This window comes from Barbus barbus (assembly GCF_936440315.1).
Source record: "Barbus barbus genome assembly, chromosome: 44".
NCBI classification, from domain to species: Eukaryota; Metazoa; Chordata; class Actinopteri; order Cypriniformes; family Cyprinidae; genus Barbus; species Barbus barbus.
The window spans coordinates 5,725,728-5,746,421 of NC_136722.1; the positions used below are offsets into that span (position 1 = coordinate 5,725,728).

General features: G+C 37.8%; 1 protein-coding gene across 1 annotated transcript; it reads right to left on the minus strand.

Moving 5' to 3' along the window:
- Positions 1–1,179: 1,179 nt before the first annotated feature.
- LOC306863261 (phosphoribosyltransferase domain-containing protein 1-like) lies at positions 1,180–20,334 on the minus strand (the record flags this gene model as incomplete). The annotated part of the gene is made up of 8 exons (XM_079406508.1): positions 1,180–1,580; positions 5,335–5,411; positions 5,553–5,599; positions 5,755–5,837; positions 17,729–17,794; positions 19,534–19,717; positions 19,959–20,065; positions 20,287–20,334. 8 exons carry the CDS (start codon positions 20,332–20,334, stop codon positions 1,533–1,535), a joined length of 660 nt encoding a protein of 219 aa, XP_079262634.1. The 3' UTR covers positions 1,180–1,532.
- Between the last annotated feature and the right edge of the window lie 360 nt (positions 20,335–20,694).

The window sequence follows — 20,694 nt, forward strand, 5'->3', positions numbered from 1 at the left end:
AGAAATTCTAATGGTTTCCACTAAAAATGCCATTACAAACCATCAACTTTTAAGCATTAAAACCATTAAAAATGGTTTCCTGTAGTGTTTTGGGACATATTCCATTAGGATTTCGTGGTTTTAACAAGCCACCAATAGAAGGTGACCAACTACCAGTAGAGATCAGTTTCCATTAAAACCAGTAAAACCATTACAAACTAAGTGATGGTTTCTTTTTTTTTTTTCTCTCAGCTGTGAGGTTTCCCAGGAGAACCTTGGCCAGAGCATAACACTGCTTCCACCAGCCTGCTTTCTTCCCCTATAGCGCATCCTGCTGCCATCTCTTACCCAGGTAAACAATGCACATACACTCGACCATCCATCTGATCTAAAAGAAATCATGATGTATCAGACCAGGCAACCTTCTTCCATTGCTTCATGGCCTAGTTCTGTCATTCACTTGCCCATTGTAGGTACTTTCACCAGTGACCGGCCTCCAGCTATGCAGCCAAATACACGGCAAACTGTGATGCACTGTGTGCTCTAACATCTTTCTAACATAGCCAGCCATATGTTTTTCTGCAATTTAAGCTACAATAGCTCTTCTGTGTGACCAGACAAGGTTGCCTTTGCTCCCCATGTGCATAATTGAGTCTCGGGGGCCCATGACCCTGACACCGGTTCAGTGATTGTCCGTCCTTGCACTACTTTTGATAAGTACCAGTAAGCACTGCATACTGGGAACACCATGACGTTTTGGAGATGCTCTGACCCAGTCATTCAGCCATCACTATTTGGTCCTATTTGAGCATCAGTGAGCGTTTGAACCTTTTATTTTCTCTTGAGGACTACATGTAAACGTATTTTCTGTGAAATATCTTATTCAGGTCAGTACTAAATAAACAATAGCATGCATTTTGTATGATCCCTCTTATTTTGGTAAAATAATTAACATGTTGCAGATTCTGCAAGGGGGGTGTAAACTTTTACCTCAACTGTATGTAATGTCCTGTTTTTTATATTAACATGTTTTTTTTTTTTTTTTAAGCCCGAGATGCTGGGATAGACTTCAGTATACATGCAATGGACGGAAGGATATAAAACTTGTTTATACTATATTAATAATCTGTAATGTCTCTTCAACAGATGAAATATATCTGCTACACCATGATGTCTGTAACAAAAGCCACTGAAGAAAATCACAGAAATTTTATTTACAAGGAACTCTTGCAATATCAGAAATTTTTTTAAAATGATGAAGATAAAAAAAAGAGTTGTCATCGCCAAACCAGCAAGTAAAGTAAGAGAGTGGCATAGATGGTCTGTCAAACAAATATCTTCTTAATAGGACAAAAATGAACAGCTGGGCTCTTATATAGCATATAAAATGGCACATTTGTATTGCGATTTGACAATTCATGCTAAATATATTATATAATATTTCAAATGTAATTCAGCATGTCAGTTACAGATATCAGATATCTGATTTGAGAACACAGTAATCTTGTCAAAACGTATATAAATGTCCATTTCCTCTTGAAAGAGGAGTTTTGTCACACTTTATATTTCTGTTTCCCCGTCTCACTGATGACGCAGATGTGCTGTGAAAGGGAAGAAATTGCTTACGTGAGTCGAGCAATAAATAAAGCAGAAAATAAAACTGTAGAAATAACGCAGCAAAATGTTTGCTTCTGCTTGTTTGCAGTGTGACAGAAAGATGTTTTCCATCACATTTACAGCTGCAGGAGGGGCTTGTACACATGATTTCTAGGAAAGATGAATGCTGTGCTGCATGCCAGATTTCATTTGGATGTTCACCAAGTCCAACACTCAGTGATGACATTCAAGCTACAGGTTGAGATGACTATATGATTCATGTCTTATACAATGTTGTATGATAAGCTTTGAGGTTGGTAGGCCTTTTCATACAGCTTTAAATGTTTTCCTTTTTTTTTCTGGCTATAATTTCAGGTTTTTGGTTGTGCTGTGTTTTGATGTATTTGAAACAAATTAAGTCTATGTTGTTAAACTGGGCTATTCCAAGAGGTAAAAGTTTAGCCCTGCTGGTAAATGCCATAATTACACAATTTGAACCTATTTTACGAGGAGGCGATATTGTACAAACTCATATAATCTGATTGTATTGAAATGACTTGTACAAAGGAGTGTCTATTTAGACTATTTACCTTGTTGGCAGAGGCTATTTACACTAACTCCACCCACCAACATTACAAAAGAGGCCTGCTGAAGAACGGTTCCAGTGGTAGGTGGTAAATCACACAGTGACTTTTTGACACAATCAACCTGAGTTCAAATCTGCCTTTTGCTAAACTCCTTCTTTTCACGTCACATCAGACTGGAAAGTCATTTATTTTCAATAAAATGAATGAAGAAAAAGTGCCTCACGGGTGTTTATTGGTTACGGCTAGGGGTGGGTGTAGAGATGGCTTTATTGTCCCAAGAAGAGACAATACAATTTTTATAATTTTATTAAAAAGTATTATTTACACTCAATACATTGTTATTGTGTACTGTTGATAATGTACTACAATACTGAGGTGCAAATATCTGCTAGTTGCACTAAGTAGTATAAATAGCATCTAAATAATATTATTGCAAAGAAAATGCTATTTTTAAATACTGTAAATAGAATCTATTGCTGTTTGCACTTACTGTAAATATCATCTATCTGCCAGTTGCAGATAGATGATATTTGTATTTGGACAAAAACAAACAAAAAAGTAAGCATCAAGTTCCATACCTTAACCTATAGGGCTTAAGCTGGTGATGCAAAAAAAGTATTAAATAAATTATACTAATTCATACAAATTAGCCATCAATTTGCAAAACTGTTAAATAGTTACAAATTGCTATGGGAGTATGTTGCATTTTCCTGTGGCTCCATAAATAAGTCTCATGTTATATCTGTTTGAAGGTCTGTACACACCAAGAATAATTATAATGATAAATATAACAATAATTATGTTAGCGCCCACACCCATGCACAATATTGTTCTGTTTAATATAAGCGTGCACTGCCGTTTTGTTTCTTGCTGCTTTAAGTTCTAACACATTTTAAAGTCGTGTGGATTTTGATTGCTGTCAATGTTTTTATCATTCATCAGCTAGAAAAAAATCATTTTGAAAATGATTCAAATGATTCCTGTGTTGATATTATTATAGCTGTGATGTGAACTTCCCTATCCTCATAGAATTGGAACAATAATTAAAACTTTATAGTTTTCATAGTTGTTAAAGCTATTGTCCTTGGTAAAATGGGTCTTGAGACTTTTATTTTGAACTATATTTATATTCCATTGTTTCTGCGCTCTCCTGTGTTTGAGTTTGTTTCCATAGTTACTATTTTGTTTTCATGGTATCTGATTATGTTTCCATAGTTACTATTTTGTTTTCATGGTATCTGATTATGTTCACCTGTGTCTTGTTTAGTTCCTCATTTACCTCTGTAAATATCTATCCTTGTGGTTCTCCTCAGTTTTCTGGTTATTGTTTAGTGATGGGCAGTGTTGGGGGTAACGCATTACAAGTAACGCGAGTTACGTAATAATATTACTTTTTTCAAGTAACTAGTAAAGTAACGCATTACTTTTTAATTTACAAGAAAATATCTGAGTTACTTTTTCAAAAAAGTAACGCCAGTTACTGTTTTCCCATTTATTGACTGACAGTGCGCTGTGAACATGTTACTGTAGTTCTAGACTAAATGTGAATGTGCATTAATTCATCCCACTCGCAAAAAACAGACTTAGTATTCATCAAAATGAATTAAAACAGTGAAATGCAAACTCAGAATATGACGCAAACTGCAATAATTAAATATGTTAAACAACACAAATGTATCTAATCCCATTTTATTAACCAATGTCTTTGCTGCTGACCTTTGATGATCCAGTTTAACCATACTAATAAGCAAAAATGACTTCAGATAAACTAACAATTGTGCTTCATTGTTTTTTTATTGCTGAAGAGTGTTAAACCTTCTTATCCTGAGTTTTACTTTTCAGACATGAATTTACTTTTCCTTCACAAGATACAGGGCTTTTACATTTGTATTAATGTAATTTATTGTATTAAAAACAATCAAGCCCTGCTCATATTTAAAAAGTAACGCAAAAGTAACGTAACGCATTACTTTCCATAAAAAGTAGCTAAGTAACATAATTAGTTACTTTTTTAGGGAGTAACGCAATATTGTAATGCATTACTTTTAAAAGTAACTTTCCCCAACACTGGTGATGGGAGAAATAAAGCTTTTCGAAGCATTGAATAAATTGAACCAATTGCTTTCAAAAATGATTCGATGTTTCGAAGCACTTGAAATAGCACATGCTGGCGACACCCGCTGGTGAAATACGTTGTAAAAGCATCAAGAACTCAGGCCAAACTTACAAAATAGAAATACTATTTAAAAAAAAAAAAAAAATTAACTCTTAAATATTAAAATATTTATCTATTAAATATTAGTGCTTGTTATGTGTTTTAAGTATAATCAAACCCTTAACACACAATGAAGTAAACTAATTATTTTATTAATTCATTAATTAAGTGTTTTCATTAGAGCTGTCTATAAAAACCAGCAGGCAAGAGTAGTGTTATCAGTCAGGAGAAGGAGGTGGTTTTAAATCTATCGTAAGCTCATTTTGTTATTTTTAAGTATGATGTGATATGTAAGTTGAAAGTACTGGATGTTTTTACACAGTTTTTAAACTATATAGCCATCTGTGTTAAAGGGAAGTTATCTTTTGTTTAACGCACAACATCTGGCCCTGAATTATTTATTTTTATAGTAAAATTTCATGGGATTTCATGATTAACTGAGCAACCAGAAGTGGTTCATGGGTTCACTTTGAGATCAACACCCCCTAGTGGTGAACCATCGGAGTTTTAAAAAGTTTCGAAACAGTGTGACGTAACGTAGCTTCGTTTGGTAAAATCATGTGACCTGGCCAGTTTGATACGCTCTCCAAAAAACTGATTCGAAACAAAAGATTTGCAAATGTTTCAAAGCTTCATGAAGCAGTGTTTCGAACAGGCCCATCAATAGGTATTGTCTTAGTTTTATAAAGCTGTTTTGGTTGCTTTTTTCATCTTGGATTCTCTTCTTGATTTAAATAAAATACTGCTGTATATAAATCTTAATTTCAGCTAACTCCTTCCTGCAACGTTAAAAACAGAGTTCTGGATAAAAAAAATTGGGTACTACACTACCATGATACCATGTCCAAAAACAACAACTGTACTCTTTGATACGTTTGTAGGGTTTCAAAATCAAAGTATCTCGTCATTTTATTTCTAAAATGTCATAGAGAAAAAAAAAAATAGACATGAACTTACATTGAGGTCTCTGAAGTACTCGTTGTAGTCCAGAGCGTAACCCACCACAAAACGATTAGGAATGACAAATCCAACATCTGCAGAGAAACATATATAACCAGATCACACTAATCGCAGTCATGTTCAGATAATCTCTCTATCCCCTGTGTGATATTGTGATTCATTACAGCCCATTTCTGCAGGCTAGAAGTAGTGTTTGAGCACCCTTGATCACTCACAGTCTGGGAGTTCCGCCGCCCCGTGAGGAACCCTCTTCACCAACAGCCTGAGTGAGGAGACACAGGAACACATTAATATCACTAATGAAACACGCTTAACCTCCATTAGATCTCATTCAGAATGATGGAGATGTCACAATCTGCCTCTCTAGATTTGTTCTCAGGCTATGCATCCTCTTACAGTGTTTTAAAGTGATCTTACCCTGCAACTTTAACCCTTTTGGGCTGGAAAGTCTCCACGTGCTGTAGAAGGGCTCTCATGGTCTTTCCTGTGTCCACTATTGCCTGTAAGTAAATGAATACATACGATTACACTGGAATGGATATATGGTGATACATGAGACAAAACACATGTCTCATCCCAGTTTCACCAGGGAAGAACTGCTGAACATTCGGCAGAACACACCACAAAATCCCCAACCTGTTTTCGATTATTCGGATGCTTTGCTGAACATAGTAGTCGGCGGAGCTGCTGCGCTGTTTAGATGCTTTAGGACGCGCAGACGCGGGAAGCGAGCCGGTGTGCTTATGAAGCTCAGACAGTGCGGATTTCGAATGCCTTTGCCTAGCATCCATCTGGCAAATCTCCGCTCTCTACCCAACAAAACGGACAAACACCTTCTGCTTTCCCGGTTAAACAAGGACTTTTCAAACTCTGCTGCTCTGTGTTTCACGGAAACCTGGCTGAACGGCACCATTCCAGACAGCGCGTTACATCTGCCTAATTTCTAGCTGATCAGAGCAGATCGCGATGCGGAATCAATGGGGAAATCACGCGGCGGCGGGACATGCTTCTACATCAATGACAGGTGGTGTACAGATGTAACAGTGTTAAAGAAGATATGCTGTTCAGATCTAGAAACACTTTTCATCAACTGTAAACCTTTCTACTCGTCGCGGGAGTTCTGCTCATTCATTCTCGTGAATGTCACTTGAGCTCAGCTTGACAGAAACTCGCTTATCAGATCACAGACAGAACAATAACACCCGGACTCTGTTTTAATCATTCTAGGGGACTTTAATAAAGAAAATCTCTCCTGTGAACTGCCAAAATACAAACAGCATGTTACATGTCCCACCAGAGACAGTAATATACTGGATCAGTGTTACACAGCAATAAAGGATGCATATCACTCTGTCCCACGGGCAGCTTTAGGACCCTCTGATCACTGTTTGGTTCATCTTATTCCGACCTACAGGCAGAAATTTAAATCTGTTAAACCTGTATTAAGGACTGTAAAGAGATGGACTAATGAGACAGAGTGGGTTGTACAAGCCTGTCTCAACCTTACTGATTGGAGTGTTTTTGAATTTGCTGCAAACGATCTGGACGAGCTCACCGAGACTTTAACATCTTATATCAGTTTCTGTGAGGATTAGGGCTGGGTATCGAGTTCGATACTTTTTAGGCACCGACCGAATTGCCTCGATATCACAGAGTATCGAAAAACGTCTTGTCGTTCGGTACCAAATTTCGATACCTTAAGGGGTTAGTCTCATTAACGTCAGTGAGCCAATAAGCCTGCAGCACTAGGTGTGTTTGACTAGAAGTGACGCGGTGCTGATTGATCAGTGTTTGACATCCGCGAGAGCAATTCAAAAGCGTACGGAGCAGTCTGCTCTCTATATCGCGCAGTTTCGATAACTTGACAGACTGAAGCTCGCGTGACATTTCAGCGTCTGCCGTCTCACTAAATGAGGACATAAACACATGAACAACAGCTCTAGAACTGCTCTGAGAGTCACTTCATGAGCATTTTACCGTTTGATTTGAGTAAAACTTGCGTCATATCATATACACACAGAACTGTAAAGGTATTCCCGGAAACCCGTCAAAATAAAAGTTTGGATTAACGTGGAAGACACTGCGGCAGAAATAAATTCATATTGTTCAGCAGAGTGTACATACTGCTACTACTAGGCTACTATTAAAATTATTAAAACTCTTATTTTTTAATTAATGACCACACAACATTTCTTCCGTTTTAATTTTAATAGTAAAATTTTGTTTGCCAAAATAATTAAATAAAGTTTTCTTTTCAATAATTTAAAAGAAAAATGAAATTAATGTTTTATGCCTTCATTTGAAAACCAGATACAGAACACAGAATTTCTGAGGAAAAAGAAAACATTTCATAAGGCTGTTTTAAGAATAAATTTGAATAAACTAAGTAGTTTTTATGCATTCAAATAATTAGACATACTACAACATAGAATTTAATAACAATAAAACATATTGTGAAAGAAAATAAAACATCCACTTATGAAAGTGGATAAAGATTTTACATTTCTTGAAGTCTTTAACAACCTAGAATAAATGAATAGAAATTATGATTCTGTCTGAGCTATGCGTTTTAAAACGAGCACGCACTAGTGTAAACTGAAAACTATTTGAGCTTTATTAAAATTATTTGTACTGATTTATTGTGTTGGCTATATTTTGTTTATTTGTGCAGTGGCTCAGGAGATGAGTCTTTGAGTCTGTATACATGTCAACAAGCTGAAAAAAATAAAACCAAAGTTTTTTGAGATAATGTAATCTTGTTAAAACTGTTTTCATAAAATTGGTATCGAAAAAAGTATCGTTCAGGAACCGGTATCGAACTCAAGGTATCGGTATCGGTATTGATATCGAACATTTTTGAATGATACCCAGCCCTAGTGAGGATATGTGCATTCCTACCAGGATTCTATTCAGGATTCATAACTTATTACAACAACAAACCGTGGCTCCGTCAGGCCAAATAAGACTTACAGGAATGGGGACAGAGTCTTGTATAAACAGGCCAAATACACACTGTAAAAGGAGATCAGAGTGGCAAAGAGGAATTATTCCGATAAGCTAAGGATCCAATTCTCTTCCAGTGACACGGCTTCAGTGTGGAAAGGTCTGAAAGACATCACCAATTACAAGACATCATCCCCCAGCACTGTGGAGAATCAACAACTGGCAGACGATCTGAATGAGTTCTACTGCAGGTTTGAAAAAACACCATTCACGCCTGCAACCCCCCTCTCCCCCAAACCTGAACTGCAGATAAGAGAAGATGACGTGCGCCAGGTCTTCAAAAAGAACAAGAGAAGGAAGGCACCAGGCCCAGACGGTGTGACACCAGCCTGTCTGAAATCCTGTGCTGACCAGCTGGCCCCCATCCTCACACAGATCTTCAACAGATCACTGGAGCTGTGTGAAGTCCCCTCATGCTTCAAATGCTCCGCCATTATCCCCGTCCCAAAGAAACCCAAGATTACAGGGCATAACGACTACAGACCTGTGGCTCTAACATCTGTGGTCATGAAGTCATTTGAAAAACTCGTTTTGGCTTATCTGAAGGACATCACTGGACCCTTGCTTGACCCCCTGCAGTTTGCCTACAAAGCAAACAGGTCTGTGGATGATGCAGTCAACATGGGACTGCATTACATACTGCAACACCTGGACAGATCAGGGACTTATGTGAGGATCCTGTTTGTGGACTTCAGCTCAGCCTTTAACACTATCCTTCCAAACCTCCTCCTGCCCAAACTAACTCAGCTCTCCGTCCCCACCTCTGTTTGTCAGTGGATCAACAGCTTCCTGCCAGACAGGCAGCAGCTAGTGAGGCTGGGAAAATACACAGCACTGTGGAGTCATTCAGATTCCTGGGCAGCACCATCTCTCAGGACCTGAAGTGGGACATTCACATTGACTCTATTGTCAAAAAGGCCCAGCAAAGATTGTACTTCCTTCGCCAGTTGAGGAAGTTCAACCTGCCACAGGAGCTGCTGAAACAGTTCTACTCTGCCATCATTGAATCCATCCTCTGCACTTCATTAACTGTCTGGTTCAACTCAGCTACCAAATCTGACCACAGAAGACTACAGAAGGTAGTCTGGACAGCTGAGCGAATCATTGGTACAACCCTCCCCACTCTCCAAGAACTGTACTCATCCAGAGTGAGCAAAAGGGCTGGTAAAATCACTCTGGACCCCTCACATCCAGCACACTCCCTCTTTGAACTGTACAGAGCTCTGAGCATCAGAACGGCCAGACATAGGAACAGTTTCTTCCCTCAGGCAATCCATCTCATGAACATTTGAACTCTTAACAATAAACATGAAACACACAACACTATCATACTTTTTATTTTTTATTTAACACACATACTTATTACATTTCAATTTTGCACCTAACATACCTGTACATACTGAATTGTCAATTTTGTATATTGTGTTTGTGCTATTTTGCATATTGTCCATTTTGTATATTTGTATATTATTTTTTTATTATCTGTGTCCTGTCCTGACGCTGTCATTCTGTCGCACTGTGGAGCTACTGTCACTAAAACAAATTCCTTGTATGTGCAACCTTACCTGGCAATAAAGCTAATTCTGATTCTGAAAAGCTCTGTTCTAATAAGCTGGCTACTTGAATTCTGTCTTCCTGTGGAGTTCTGCAGGTGCAGATTCCATGTGGGTTTGCTCATAAGCGATTACTTGTACTACACATAAAGAGCAATTTTGCAAGTCATAAAAATATAATTCTTTACATGAAACACACAAGAAATATTCACAATAGACCTCAAAAGAGTTTGACATTCTGACAGCTTCTGACATTCTGCAGTGCAGCTATAATATGATGATTTTTATAACAGAGCTAATTTTTCAGAGTAAGAGAAAATTAATGTTTAACTTACAAATGAACCAAACAGTAAATAAAAGAAGAATGGAAATTGGCATGCAACTCATAATGAGAGTTTATAACAATTAATAAAACACACCCAATGGTTACGGGAAAAAAAGATTAAATGCAACAGCTCATGTGATAGAGTGATCTACACGGGTGATTTCAGACTGGAAAATGTCTGATATGAAATCAGATAGGAAAGGAAAATACCTTTCTACTCTACTGTTTTCCAGACACACTCAGACTACCCTGCACACGTGCAGTGGGAATTATTCATAACAACCTCTCTTGTACTTTTATTTCAGTTGGCTTATCATGTGTGTTTTTATGATTGTTTTTTTTTGTTTTTTCACCTTAAATATAAATACAGAGTTTTGGCATGACACTCTAGATGGCGCAATCCGATAGGTCTAACTCATTCTGACCTAATGACAATATTATCACATGGCACAGCTGATTGGTTCTCTCCTGTATTGGTAGCCAATGAGCTCTCTGCTTAACATTCAAATATATGACTAGTGCTTGTTGTAGCAGTTCACAGCGTGCTTCAGAAACCCTTCACCTTCCCCAGCTCCACCTGTATAAATCTGCTACCAGGTGATTCATGTATGCTATAGGGGGTTATTTCATGTATGTTATATTTGCAGCAACTGTATTTCTAATACGCTCATAGTAGCATGTTGTGGATTTATTCGCAGTAGCAAGTCTCAGTAAGTCAGATCTATTCCGCTAAGACCAAATACATTAACATTGTCATGTACATTGCCATGCCAATCCCACCGAGAGTTGTCATGACAGAATTACAATTCATCCGTGTTGTGATAATATTTAATGAACATATCTGCATTCTTTTTAAACATACAATAAACACACACACATACATACAATCTTACCTCCACAATCAAAACATTCTGTATGGCATGTGGAGAGAAGAGAGGGAGAGAGAGAGAGTGTGTCAGAATTTAGAGAATGCAAAACATTTTCAACAACATCCAAAAAAGGATCCGGATATCATCAGAAAAAAAAAATTACATAGACTTGAGTTACATACAACGATTAATATAATGCCACATTAACAGTTTAACGTATTTTGGGTAATTTATTCATAATTTAACCCCCTTTTTCATATCATAAGAACTTCGTGGGTCATGTATTTTATTGTACATCATCTGGTATAAATACATTTTGGACAAGCTGTAGAAATGTACAAACCCGATTCCAAAAAAGTTGGGACACTGTACAAATTGTGAATAAAAACAGAATGCAATGATGTGGAAGTTTCACATTTCAATATTTTATTCAGAAAACAACATAGATGACATATCAAATGTTTAAACTGAGAAAATTTATAATTTCAAGGGAAAAATAAGTTTATTTTAAATTTCATGGCATCAACACATCTCAAAAAAGTTGGGACAAGGTCATGTTTACCACTGTGTGGCATCCCCTCTTCTTTTTATAATAGTCTGCAAACGTCTGGGGACTGAGGAGACAAGTTGCTCAAGTTTAGGAATAGGAATGTTGTCCCATTCTTGTCTAATACAGGCTTCTAGTTGCTCAACTGTCTTAGGTCTTCTTTGTCGCATCTTCCTCTTTATGATGAGCCAAATGTTTTCTATGGGTGAAATATCTGGACTGCAGGCTGGCCATTTCAGTACCCGGATCCTCCTTCTACGCAGCTATGATGTTGTAATTGATGCAGTATGTGGTCTGGCATTGTCATGTTGGAAAATGCAAGGTCTTCCCTGAAAGAGACAATGGGTCTCATTCACTAAACATGCGTACGCACGAATTTTTGCGTGAAATGTGCGTACGGACGTTTTCACGAATAAATCATGATTCATCAAAAACTTTCGTACTAAAATTTATTCTAAATGTACGAAAAAATTCAAGAACAACTTATACCACACGTACGCAATAATCATGTACGCCCAGGGCCTTATAAGCATGTATAAAGAACCCCTCATATAATTAGATATGTTATGTACAGGGTGGGTGAAAAGTAACTAGACGTTAAAATTGATAATAAACTATAATTAGAGGTCCAATTATATAAATATATATATATATATATATATAAAATTAGAAGTCCAAACAACAAATCACCTGATCTATCCTTATATAAACGGTGATTATTGTTTCTCACCTTGTGTTTGGAGGCATGGCACACTTGGTACTGCTTGAAGCGGCGCGTGCTCTAAGGAGAGAGCGCGTCTTTAGAGAGCGCACAGCAAGGCCGGCGCCAAGGGGGGCACTCGCGGGCCCCCCCAAACGAGTTACTGTGCCTCCCCACTTTCCTTCCTCTCCCCTCCTTGCTGAACGCGATCGATTTTGAAAGCGAAAGTACCGATAAAACAGCGCACAAAAGAAAGCAATTGAACGCTTTAGCGAGCGTCAGCAACTGCACGCGATCACAGATTACACGCTCTTCACGAATACCCCCCCAACACACACAACGTGATTTGTGCCCCCCCCCCCCCCCCCCTTAGAAATTTAAATGCCCCCCGATGGAGGTGCCCTGGCGCCTGGCACAGATATGTTTGCTGAGAGTGACGAATGGCTGTTCAGTTGCTTTTAAATAACACATTTTTTCTGGCTTCCACCTCCGACAGCAAAACCTCACGTTCATTATCGTTAAAGTTATTTTTCTTTGTCTTTTGTTTCGATGCCATAATTGTCTTTCTCTAGACGAGTGCCGCTTTGCGGAAAGCCCTTATATGGAGTTGGTGTGGTCGTGTATTATGCTAATCACTAACCTCGTGCACGCGGGCGCTCTTTTAGAAGACTCCAGATTCACTAACAGAAGAACGAGTTTAAGAACAAACTCATGTGCGTACGCACGTGTTGTGAATTAGGCGGAATGTTTTCATGAGAAGTTAAAATGTGCGTATAAATACGAAAAACGTACGCACTTATTAGTGAATGAGACCCAATGTCTGGATGGGAGCATATGTTGTTCTAGAACTTGGATATATCTTTCAGCATTGATGGTGCCTTTCCAGATGTGTAAGCTGCCCATGCCACACGCACTCATGCAACCCCATACCATCAGAGATGCAGGCTTCTGAACTGAGCGCTGATAACAACTTGGGTTGTCCTTGTCCTCTTTAGTCCGGATGACATGGCGTCCCAATTTTCCAAAAAGAACTTGAAATTTTGATTCGTCTGACCACAGAACAGTTTTCCACTTTGCCACAGTCTATTTTAAATAAGCCTTGGCCCAGAGAAAACGCCTGCACTTCTGGATCATGTTTAGATATGGCTTCTTTTTTGACCTATAGAGTTTTAGCCGGCAACGGCGAATGGCACGGTGGATTGTGTTCACCGACAATGTTTTCTGGAAGTATTCCTGAGCCCATGTTGTGATTTCCATTACAGTAGCATTCCTGTGTGTGATGCAGTGCCGTCTAAGGGCCCGAAGATCACGGGCATCCAGTATGGTTTTCCGGCCTTGACCCTTACGCACAGAGATTGTTCCAGATTCTCTGAATCTTTGGATGATATTATGCACTGTAGATGATGATAACTTCAAACTCTTTGCAATTTTCTCTGAGAAACTCCTTTCTGATATTGCTCCACTATTTTTCGCCGGGGAATTGGTGATCCTCTTGCCATCTTGACTTCTGAGAGACACTGCCACTCTGAGAGGCTCTTTTTATACCCAATCATGTTGCCAATTGACCTAATAAGTTGCAAATTTGTCCTCCAGCTGTTCCTTATATGTACATTTAACTTTTCCGGCCTCTTATTGCTACCTGTCCCAACTTTTTTGGAATGTGTAGCTCTCATGAAATCCAAAATGAGCCAATATTTGGCATGACATTTCAAAATGTCTCACTTTCAACTTTTGATATGTTATCTATATTCTATTGTGAATAAAATATACGTTTATGAGATTTGTAAATTATTGCATTCCTTTTTTTATTTGTAATTTGTACAGTGTCCCAACTTTTTTGGAATCGGGTTTGTAATACTAAAGTCTCTAAGGAACCAATCATCAATCACACTCATTTGATTAGATATGACATCACACTGCTGCCATGATGATACACAGACTATTGATTGGACCTTATAGATATAAACAATATGGCTCCATATAATACACAGAGGCAGATTTGTAATAATTAAGCAATTTATAATATATAGATATTTTTTTATTTTAACAGTTTGACAATCCATGATGTCATGACTGTGCTACAATATGTGTTCTGCACAGGATATAACTACACTGAAACCTTTTTTTTTCCCTGGTCATTTTATGATTACCATTTTACAGCATATGTTGGAACTTAAGATCCAGTCCACTTCAGATTCTTATCTCTTTGGAGTAGTATTATGAAATAGCATTACAATTTAACACGTATATTGTAAATGTAATAAATTTATTCCTGTGATCATTACTCCAGAATCTTCAGTGTCACATGATCCTTCAGAAATCATTCTAATATGCTGATTTGCTACTTATGAAACACTTATAATCAATGTTTAAAACAGCTGTGGTGCTTAATTTTGTTATGGAAACTATGATACTTTTCTAGTCCTAGTAGTTCAGAAATGTATCAGCTTGATAAGGTCTCAGAACTCTTCTGAAGGGACACAATGATTGTTGTTGAAAAAAAATCATCCTTAGAAGCTGTATGCACTTTCTCACTAAACACACTAACCCATTTAACAGCCTGCTGTTAGAACAACACCTGATCCAAGATCCATACAGATACACAATCAATTCATCAGACCCCCTGATACAAGTGTGATCATGAAAATCACACACAAAATGCTACAGGGGAAAGTATTTGTTTTGTAATTTTATACACATGACTTGTTGGAATAGATCAAGGCTGACTTCATGCTTTGTACTCAGAGCGTACTATTAAAACAAAACAATTTAATTTCTTTGCATTTACAGAGAAGTTGAATGTAATTTGAATAGCATGACTAGGTTTTTCATTTTTTATGAATGGTCTTGCTTCCAGGATGTTTGCTTATAGCTGTTAACCAGCTGGAAACTAGGAAATTACTATGTGGTTAAATAGGATGTTGTTCTAGAGTTTTTAGTGTACACCAAGCAGTTGCTAGGGCATTCTGGGTAGTAGGATGTTGCTTGGTGATATGGATATTAGAGTGTTCTAATTGGTTGTTTACTGGCCCAAGTCAAAATTGTCCACCTCTAAGTCTCTCTGATATTTTAAGGGGCTTTTGCTCTGGGTGCATAGGAACTCAGTTACCGGAACTAGCCACAAGGGCAGTTCCCCGGGTACTAAATTTTGGTAGTATTTGCACCACCAGTAGGAACACTGAATTGATGTAAGCCAAGCAACAGCAATTTCATTTAGGTGAGGCATTCAACATCGTCAACAAATGGAGGATGGAGTATCAGTCCATCTATTTTTAATTTCTGATTGTAAGGTTTTATATTGAAATTAATTGATTTAAAAAAAAAAAAAAGCCAAAAAATGAAGTACCTTTACATTTAAGAAAAGACCTGAGGCAAATCAAGCAGCTTTCTGTTTGAAAGCAGGAGTTTGCAAAATGTGGTTTGAAATAGTTTGCAATTCAGTTTGATTCATTCTGACAGTTCACTGATACACCGAATAGTTTGCAGTGGTTTCTCACACTGCAAGACACTCTGTGTAAAGTACAAAGATGACAATTTGGAAAATGCCAAAGTGACATCGCCAACTACTGGCCTGACATGCATAATACAGAGCTTTTAGCACAGGCTGTAAAAAATATAATAATAACGCTTCTCCATTTCCTTCCACTATAGGAAAGTGAAGCCAAAACATCCCAGTATGGCAGCTGTCATCTTGGATGGTGTCATTTGGAGCCAGAGCCTGTGTGATCATTTGGATGAGTGGTTCATTTGGACCCAAAGTCTGTTCAGTAGTTGTTCATTTGGAGCCCAAAAATGTACATTAGTGATTCATTTGGAGCCAGATTCTGCTCAGTAGTGGTTCATTTGGAGACATGAAGTAGTGTTTCATTTGAAGCCAGAGTCTGCGCAGTAGTGGTTCATTAGGAGCACGATTTAGTTCAGTAGTGGTTCATTTGGAGCCAGATTCTGTGTAGTAGTGGTTCATTTGGACCCCAAGTCTGTTCTGTAGTTGTTAATTTGGTGCCCAAAAATGTGCAGAAGTGGTTCATTTGGAGCCCGATTATGTGTGGTAGTGGTTCATTTGGAGCCAGAGTATATACAGTAGTGGTTCATTTGGACCCTGAGTCTGTTCAGTAGTGGTTCATTTGGAGCCAGAGTCTGTGCAGTATTGGTTCATTTGGAGTCCGAGTCTGTTCAGTAGTTGTTCATTTGGACCCTGAGTCTGTTCAGTAGTGGTTCATTTGGAGCCAGAGTCTGTGCAGTAGTGGTTCATTTGGAGTCCGAGTCTGTTCAGTAGTTGTTCATTTGGACCCTGAGTCTGTTCAGTAGTGGTTCATTTGGAGTCCGAGTCTGTTCAGTAGTTGTTCATTTGGACCCTGAGTCTGTTCAGTAGTGGTTCATTTGGAGTCCGAGTCTGTTCAGTAGTTGTTCATTTGGACCCTGAGTCTGTTCAGTAGTGGTTCATTTGGAGTCCCGAGTCTGTTCAGTAGTTGTTCATTTGGAGCCAGAGTCTGTGTAGTAGTGATTCATTTGGAGTCCGAGTCTGTTCAGTAGTTTTTCATTTGGACCCTGAGTCTGTTCAGTAGTGGTTCATTTGGAGTCCGAGTCTGTTCAGTAGTTTTTCATTTGGACCCTGAGTCTGTTCAGTAGTGGTTCATTTGGAGTCCGAGTCTGTTCAGTAGTTTTTCATTTGGACCCTGAGTCTGTTCAGTAGTGGTTCATTTGGAGTCCGAGTCTGTTCAGTAGTTTTTCATTTGGACCCTGAGTCTGTTCAGTAGTGGTTCATTTGGAGTCCGAGTCTGTTCAGTAGTTTTTCATTTGGACCCTGAGTCTGTTCAGTAGTGGTTCATTTGGAGCCAGAGTCTGTGCAGTAGTGATTCATTTGGAGCCAGATTGAACTAACTAACTAAAAGTGAACTTTTTACAAACATGAGCACTTGAAAATACATCAGCATGATAAGAACTACCTAAATAAAATGATTGATTTTGAAAAAAATAATTTGAAGTGTAAAAAGTTTTTTTTTTTTTTGTCTTAAATCCCATTAATTTAAATGGAGAGGGTGGAGTTTTTGACCTGTACTGGGTTTTGTACTGAACTTGTTTTTTAGTTGTTTTTGTAAACAGGGATCATTTTGACAACGCTGCCATCTGTTTATGAAACTTTTCAAAAATGCAAAGGAAAAAATTTCGTACATTTTTAGTACAATTCTTGTGATGTAAAAGTAGCTACCATAGGAAAAGTACACCAACTCTGTTCAAAAAGCCACAATCTGATTTGAGATATCATTCATGTAACATTCGTACGTTCAAATCCCTATCCCTAAATACTGCATGAGCAATTGTGCCTTAATCACTGATAATAAAGCTCATTTTAATGCTTTCTTATTACCAAAGAAAAAGAAACTGATACAATACCTTCCCTTTCAGCATGGAGAGGTCATCTGGTCCAATAATGTGCATATCTTCAGTGGACTGGTCATTCTGTAAAACACACAGTGAGGAAAACACAGAGAAGGACGTTAAAAGGCCCCTGCTGTGGCCCTGTCAGCACATATGATCTTACAGTCTCAACAGACATGAGCACCGCGGACACAATTGACTGCTGTACGCCTGACAGAAGCTGCTTTTGTCTGATGAGACTATTGCGTTGCTTCCACTGCTCAGGGTCAAGTTGATCTTCTGTGAAGGGGTGAAGTGGCTCTTCTGTGCTTGAGATGAACGTTCTGGGTCGGTTGTGTTCAGACAGGAAGTGGAGCCACTGGCTGATGGACTGGAGGCTCCTCAGGGGCCCATGAGTAAAACACTTTGAAGACCCACCCAGCCATGACAGAACAATTTGACCTTTACTGTATCCTCAGAGTGGATTCTCTTTGTGTATTTCACTTGTAAATAGACACTTATGATGATAATATGTACTAAAAGACAAGTTTGATTACTATAGGGGTGTTATTTTGATTTAAAGACACACACACACACACACACATACACAAGGGCATCTCTTTGGACTAAATTGTGCAAACAGCGCCATCTGCTGGCTAATCAGTCAGCTAGCTGATGACGTTTTCAAAAGAATCGGTTCTTAAATAATTGATATAAACTATTAGCAAAGGGTTTGTAAATGTGAGAACATTGGGAGCAAAAAGTGTTATGTGAGTGATATCAGTGCAAAAAACATTTCATATTAATAACCTAAAATAAATATGTTGATAAAACAGTAGCATTTAACTATAATACGGTATGTACTACAAAATGAATTTGACTCATGGGTGAGTCAGTCATTTTGAACCAATTCATCAAAGGGATCAGTGTATAAGGTCCCAGATTAAAGCATTTATTAATATTGTTTATTAGAGGCATTTTCTGTTTTTGCCTTTTCTATTTGTGTGCAGTGCTTTTTCCCCATTCTGATTTTATTGTTAAAGTTGTACTAATTTGATTGTGTGTTTTGTCATTTTTATTAGTTTTTATTGTTTTAAAATGTTTTTATTAATTTGTATTTTAGTTTCAGTTTAGTTATTTTAGTGGGCTACATCAAGCTAAACTACATGAAAATTAGACAATAGGCTACTGTATCTGAAATGAAATATATATATATATATATAGTTTTTTTTTCTTATATTGGTTACAGAGCAATCACTCATTCTCTGAAAATTTCAGTTTGCATGAATATTAGCTCACAGCATCATTCTGACATTTATTTTGTCAATCCAATTATGTGTGAAACATTTTGCCAGTTCGATCAAATAATGAATCAAAAAGTCAATGTTACCTTGTCTGATGTTGATATACTGACTTATTCCTCACACACTGTAATGAATGAATGAATGAATCAAGAATTCATCCAAGCTCTATAGTGCTAGATACATTACTAGATTTTAGCAAATGTAGTAATGTAATACATTGTAGCCTATATCATCCAGGTATTTTGGGCATTTTCATTTTGGGCAATGTCCATACTGTGCACAATATAGGCATACACCAGAAATAATACAGTAGCATAGAAATATGCTATTCTTAGCACATGCACATACTTTTCTGAATAACAGGCACGCAGCTACAGAGTGCCATCTGCTGATCACAGACAATGATGACCACTTTAACTCTGAGCATTAATTTTCTCTGAGAGTTAATTTGAGGGGTGTGTTAATTTGAGTACACTTTTAGTACCGATGTGTTGTAGATATACACTAATTAAGCTTATGATTTCTGTGTTTCCTCACCAGATAGCTCTTGAAGCGGATGAACTCTACTCTGGTGGTCAGTCTTCTGTTGGCGCTGCGGCTCTGAGCTTTAACTGACTCCACCAGGTCAGAACAGAACTTGTATCCCCCCTTCAGAACACACAGAACCATCAGATCATGATGTCCGATGTCTTCAAGGATGTCTCTGGCCAGACACTCAATCCTATAAATCACATTAGGTCACATTGTCACAAACTGTGTGTGAGGAGGTCATGTGATTTCAGAAATTAGATTTAAGGGTCACATGAAATGTGTCACATTTCTTTGGAATGTGATTGTGAAAGCACAAGACTAAACAACGATTCCAATGAATAGCTCAGAATATAAACTTTTTTTTTTTCAGTTTAAAAGAAAGCACAAATATTTAATGGCATTGAGCAATTTTGTTTATGGTTTTCACCTACCTGTTCATAATGACTCCATGAGGGATGTACACACACTCCAGATCGCCCCGGTAATGCTCAGGATAATTAAACAGCTCCAAACTGTAACCTGCCCAGCCGTCTTTAATCTAAACCAACAAACAAAGACAAAATAGAAAATGACACAGTTTGGATTGGATTGGATTCAATTTATTGTCATTGCACATGTAGGTACAAGGCAACGTTCATAGTAGGGTTTAGTGTAAGTAAGGTCAAAATGCAAAAAGAAAATCACTAAGCAAGGATGCAAAATATACAAGCTGTTTTTGCAATAGTAATGAACAAAATCCAGCATGTTAGGCATATTTACCACAACGCCTGGTTCTTTTCTCTGGTCAGCTGCCATGTCAGTGCTCATATGTGTGAGAGTGAATTAAACTGTGATACTTACTGAGAGAGGACCAGACGTTTGTGCACCCACCCATTTTACATGAATAAACAGAGTGGGAGGTGTTTAGAATGTTTTCATTATAAAAAATACTTTCCTTTTTGATAGACATAGGCAAAGTTGTGTTAAAAAAAAATGTATGGGTTTAGAGTATGTTGTTCTTTCACATGAGTCACATTAGATGTTTAACAGAAGTCCTGCTGCTCATTACTGGAGAGCAGATACAGATACAACATAATCTCGTTCATGATAGACTCGCGTATTGCTCAGAATGTTCTGAAATACTCTGAATTTGAACACAAAGACACAGGAATCTAATGTTTTTCATTA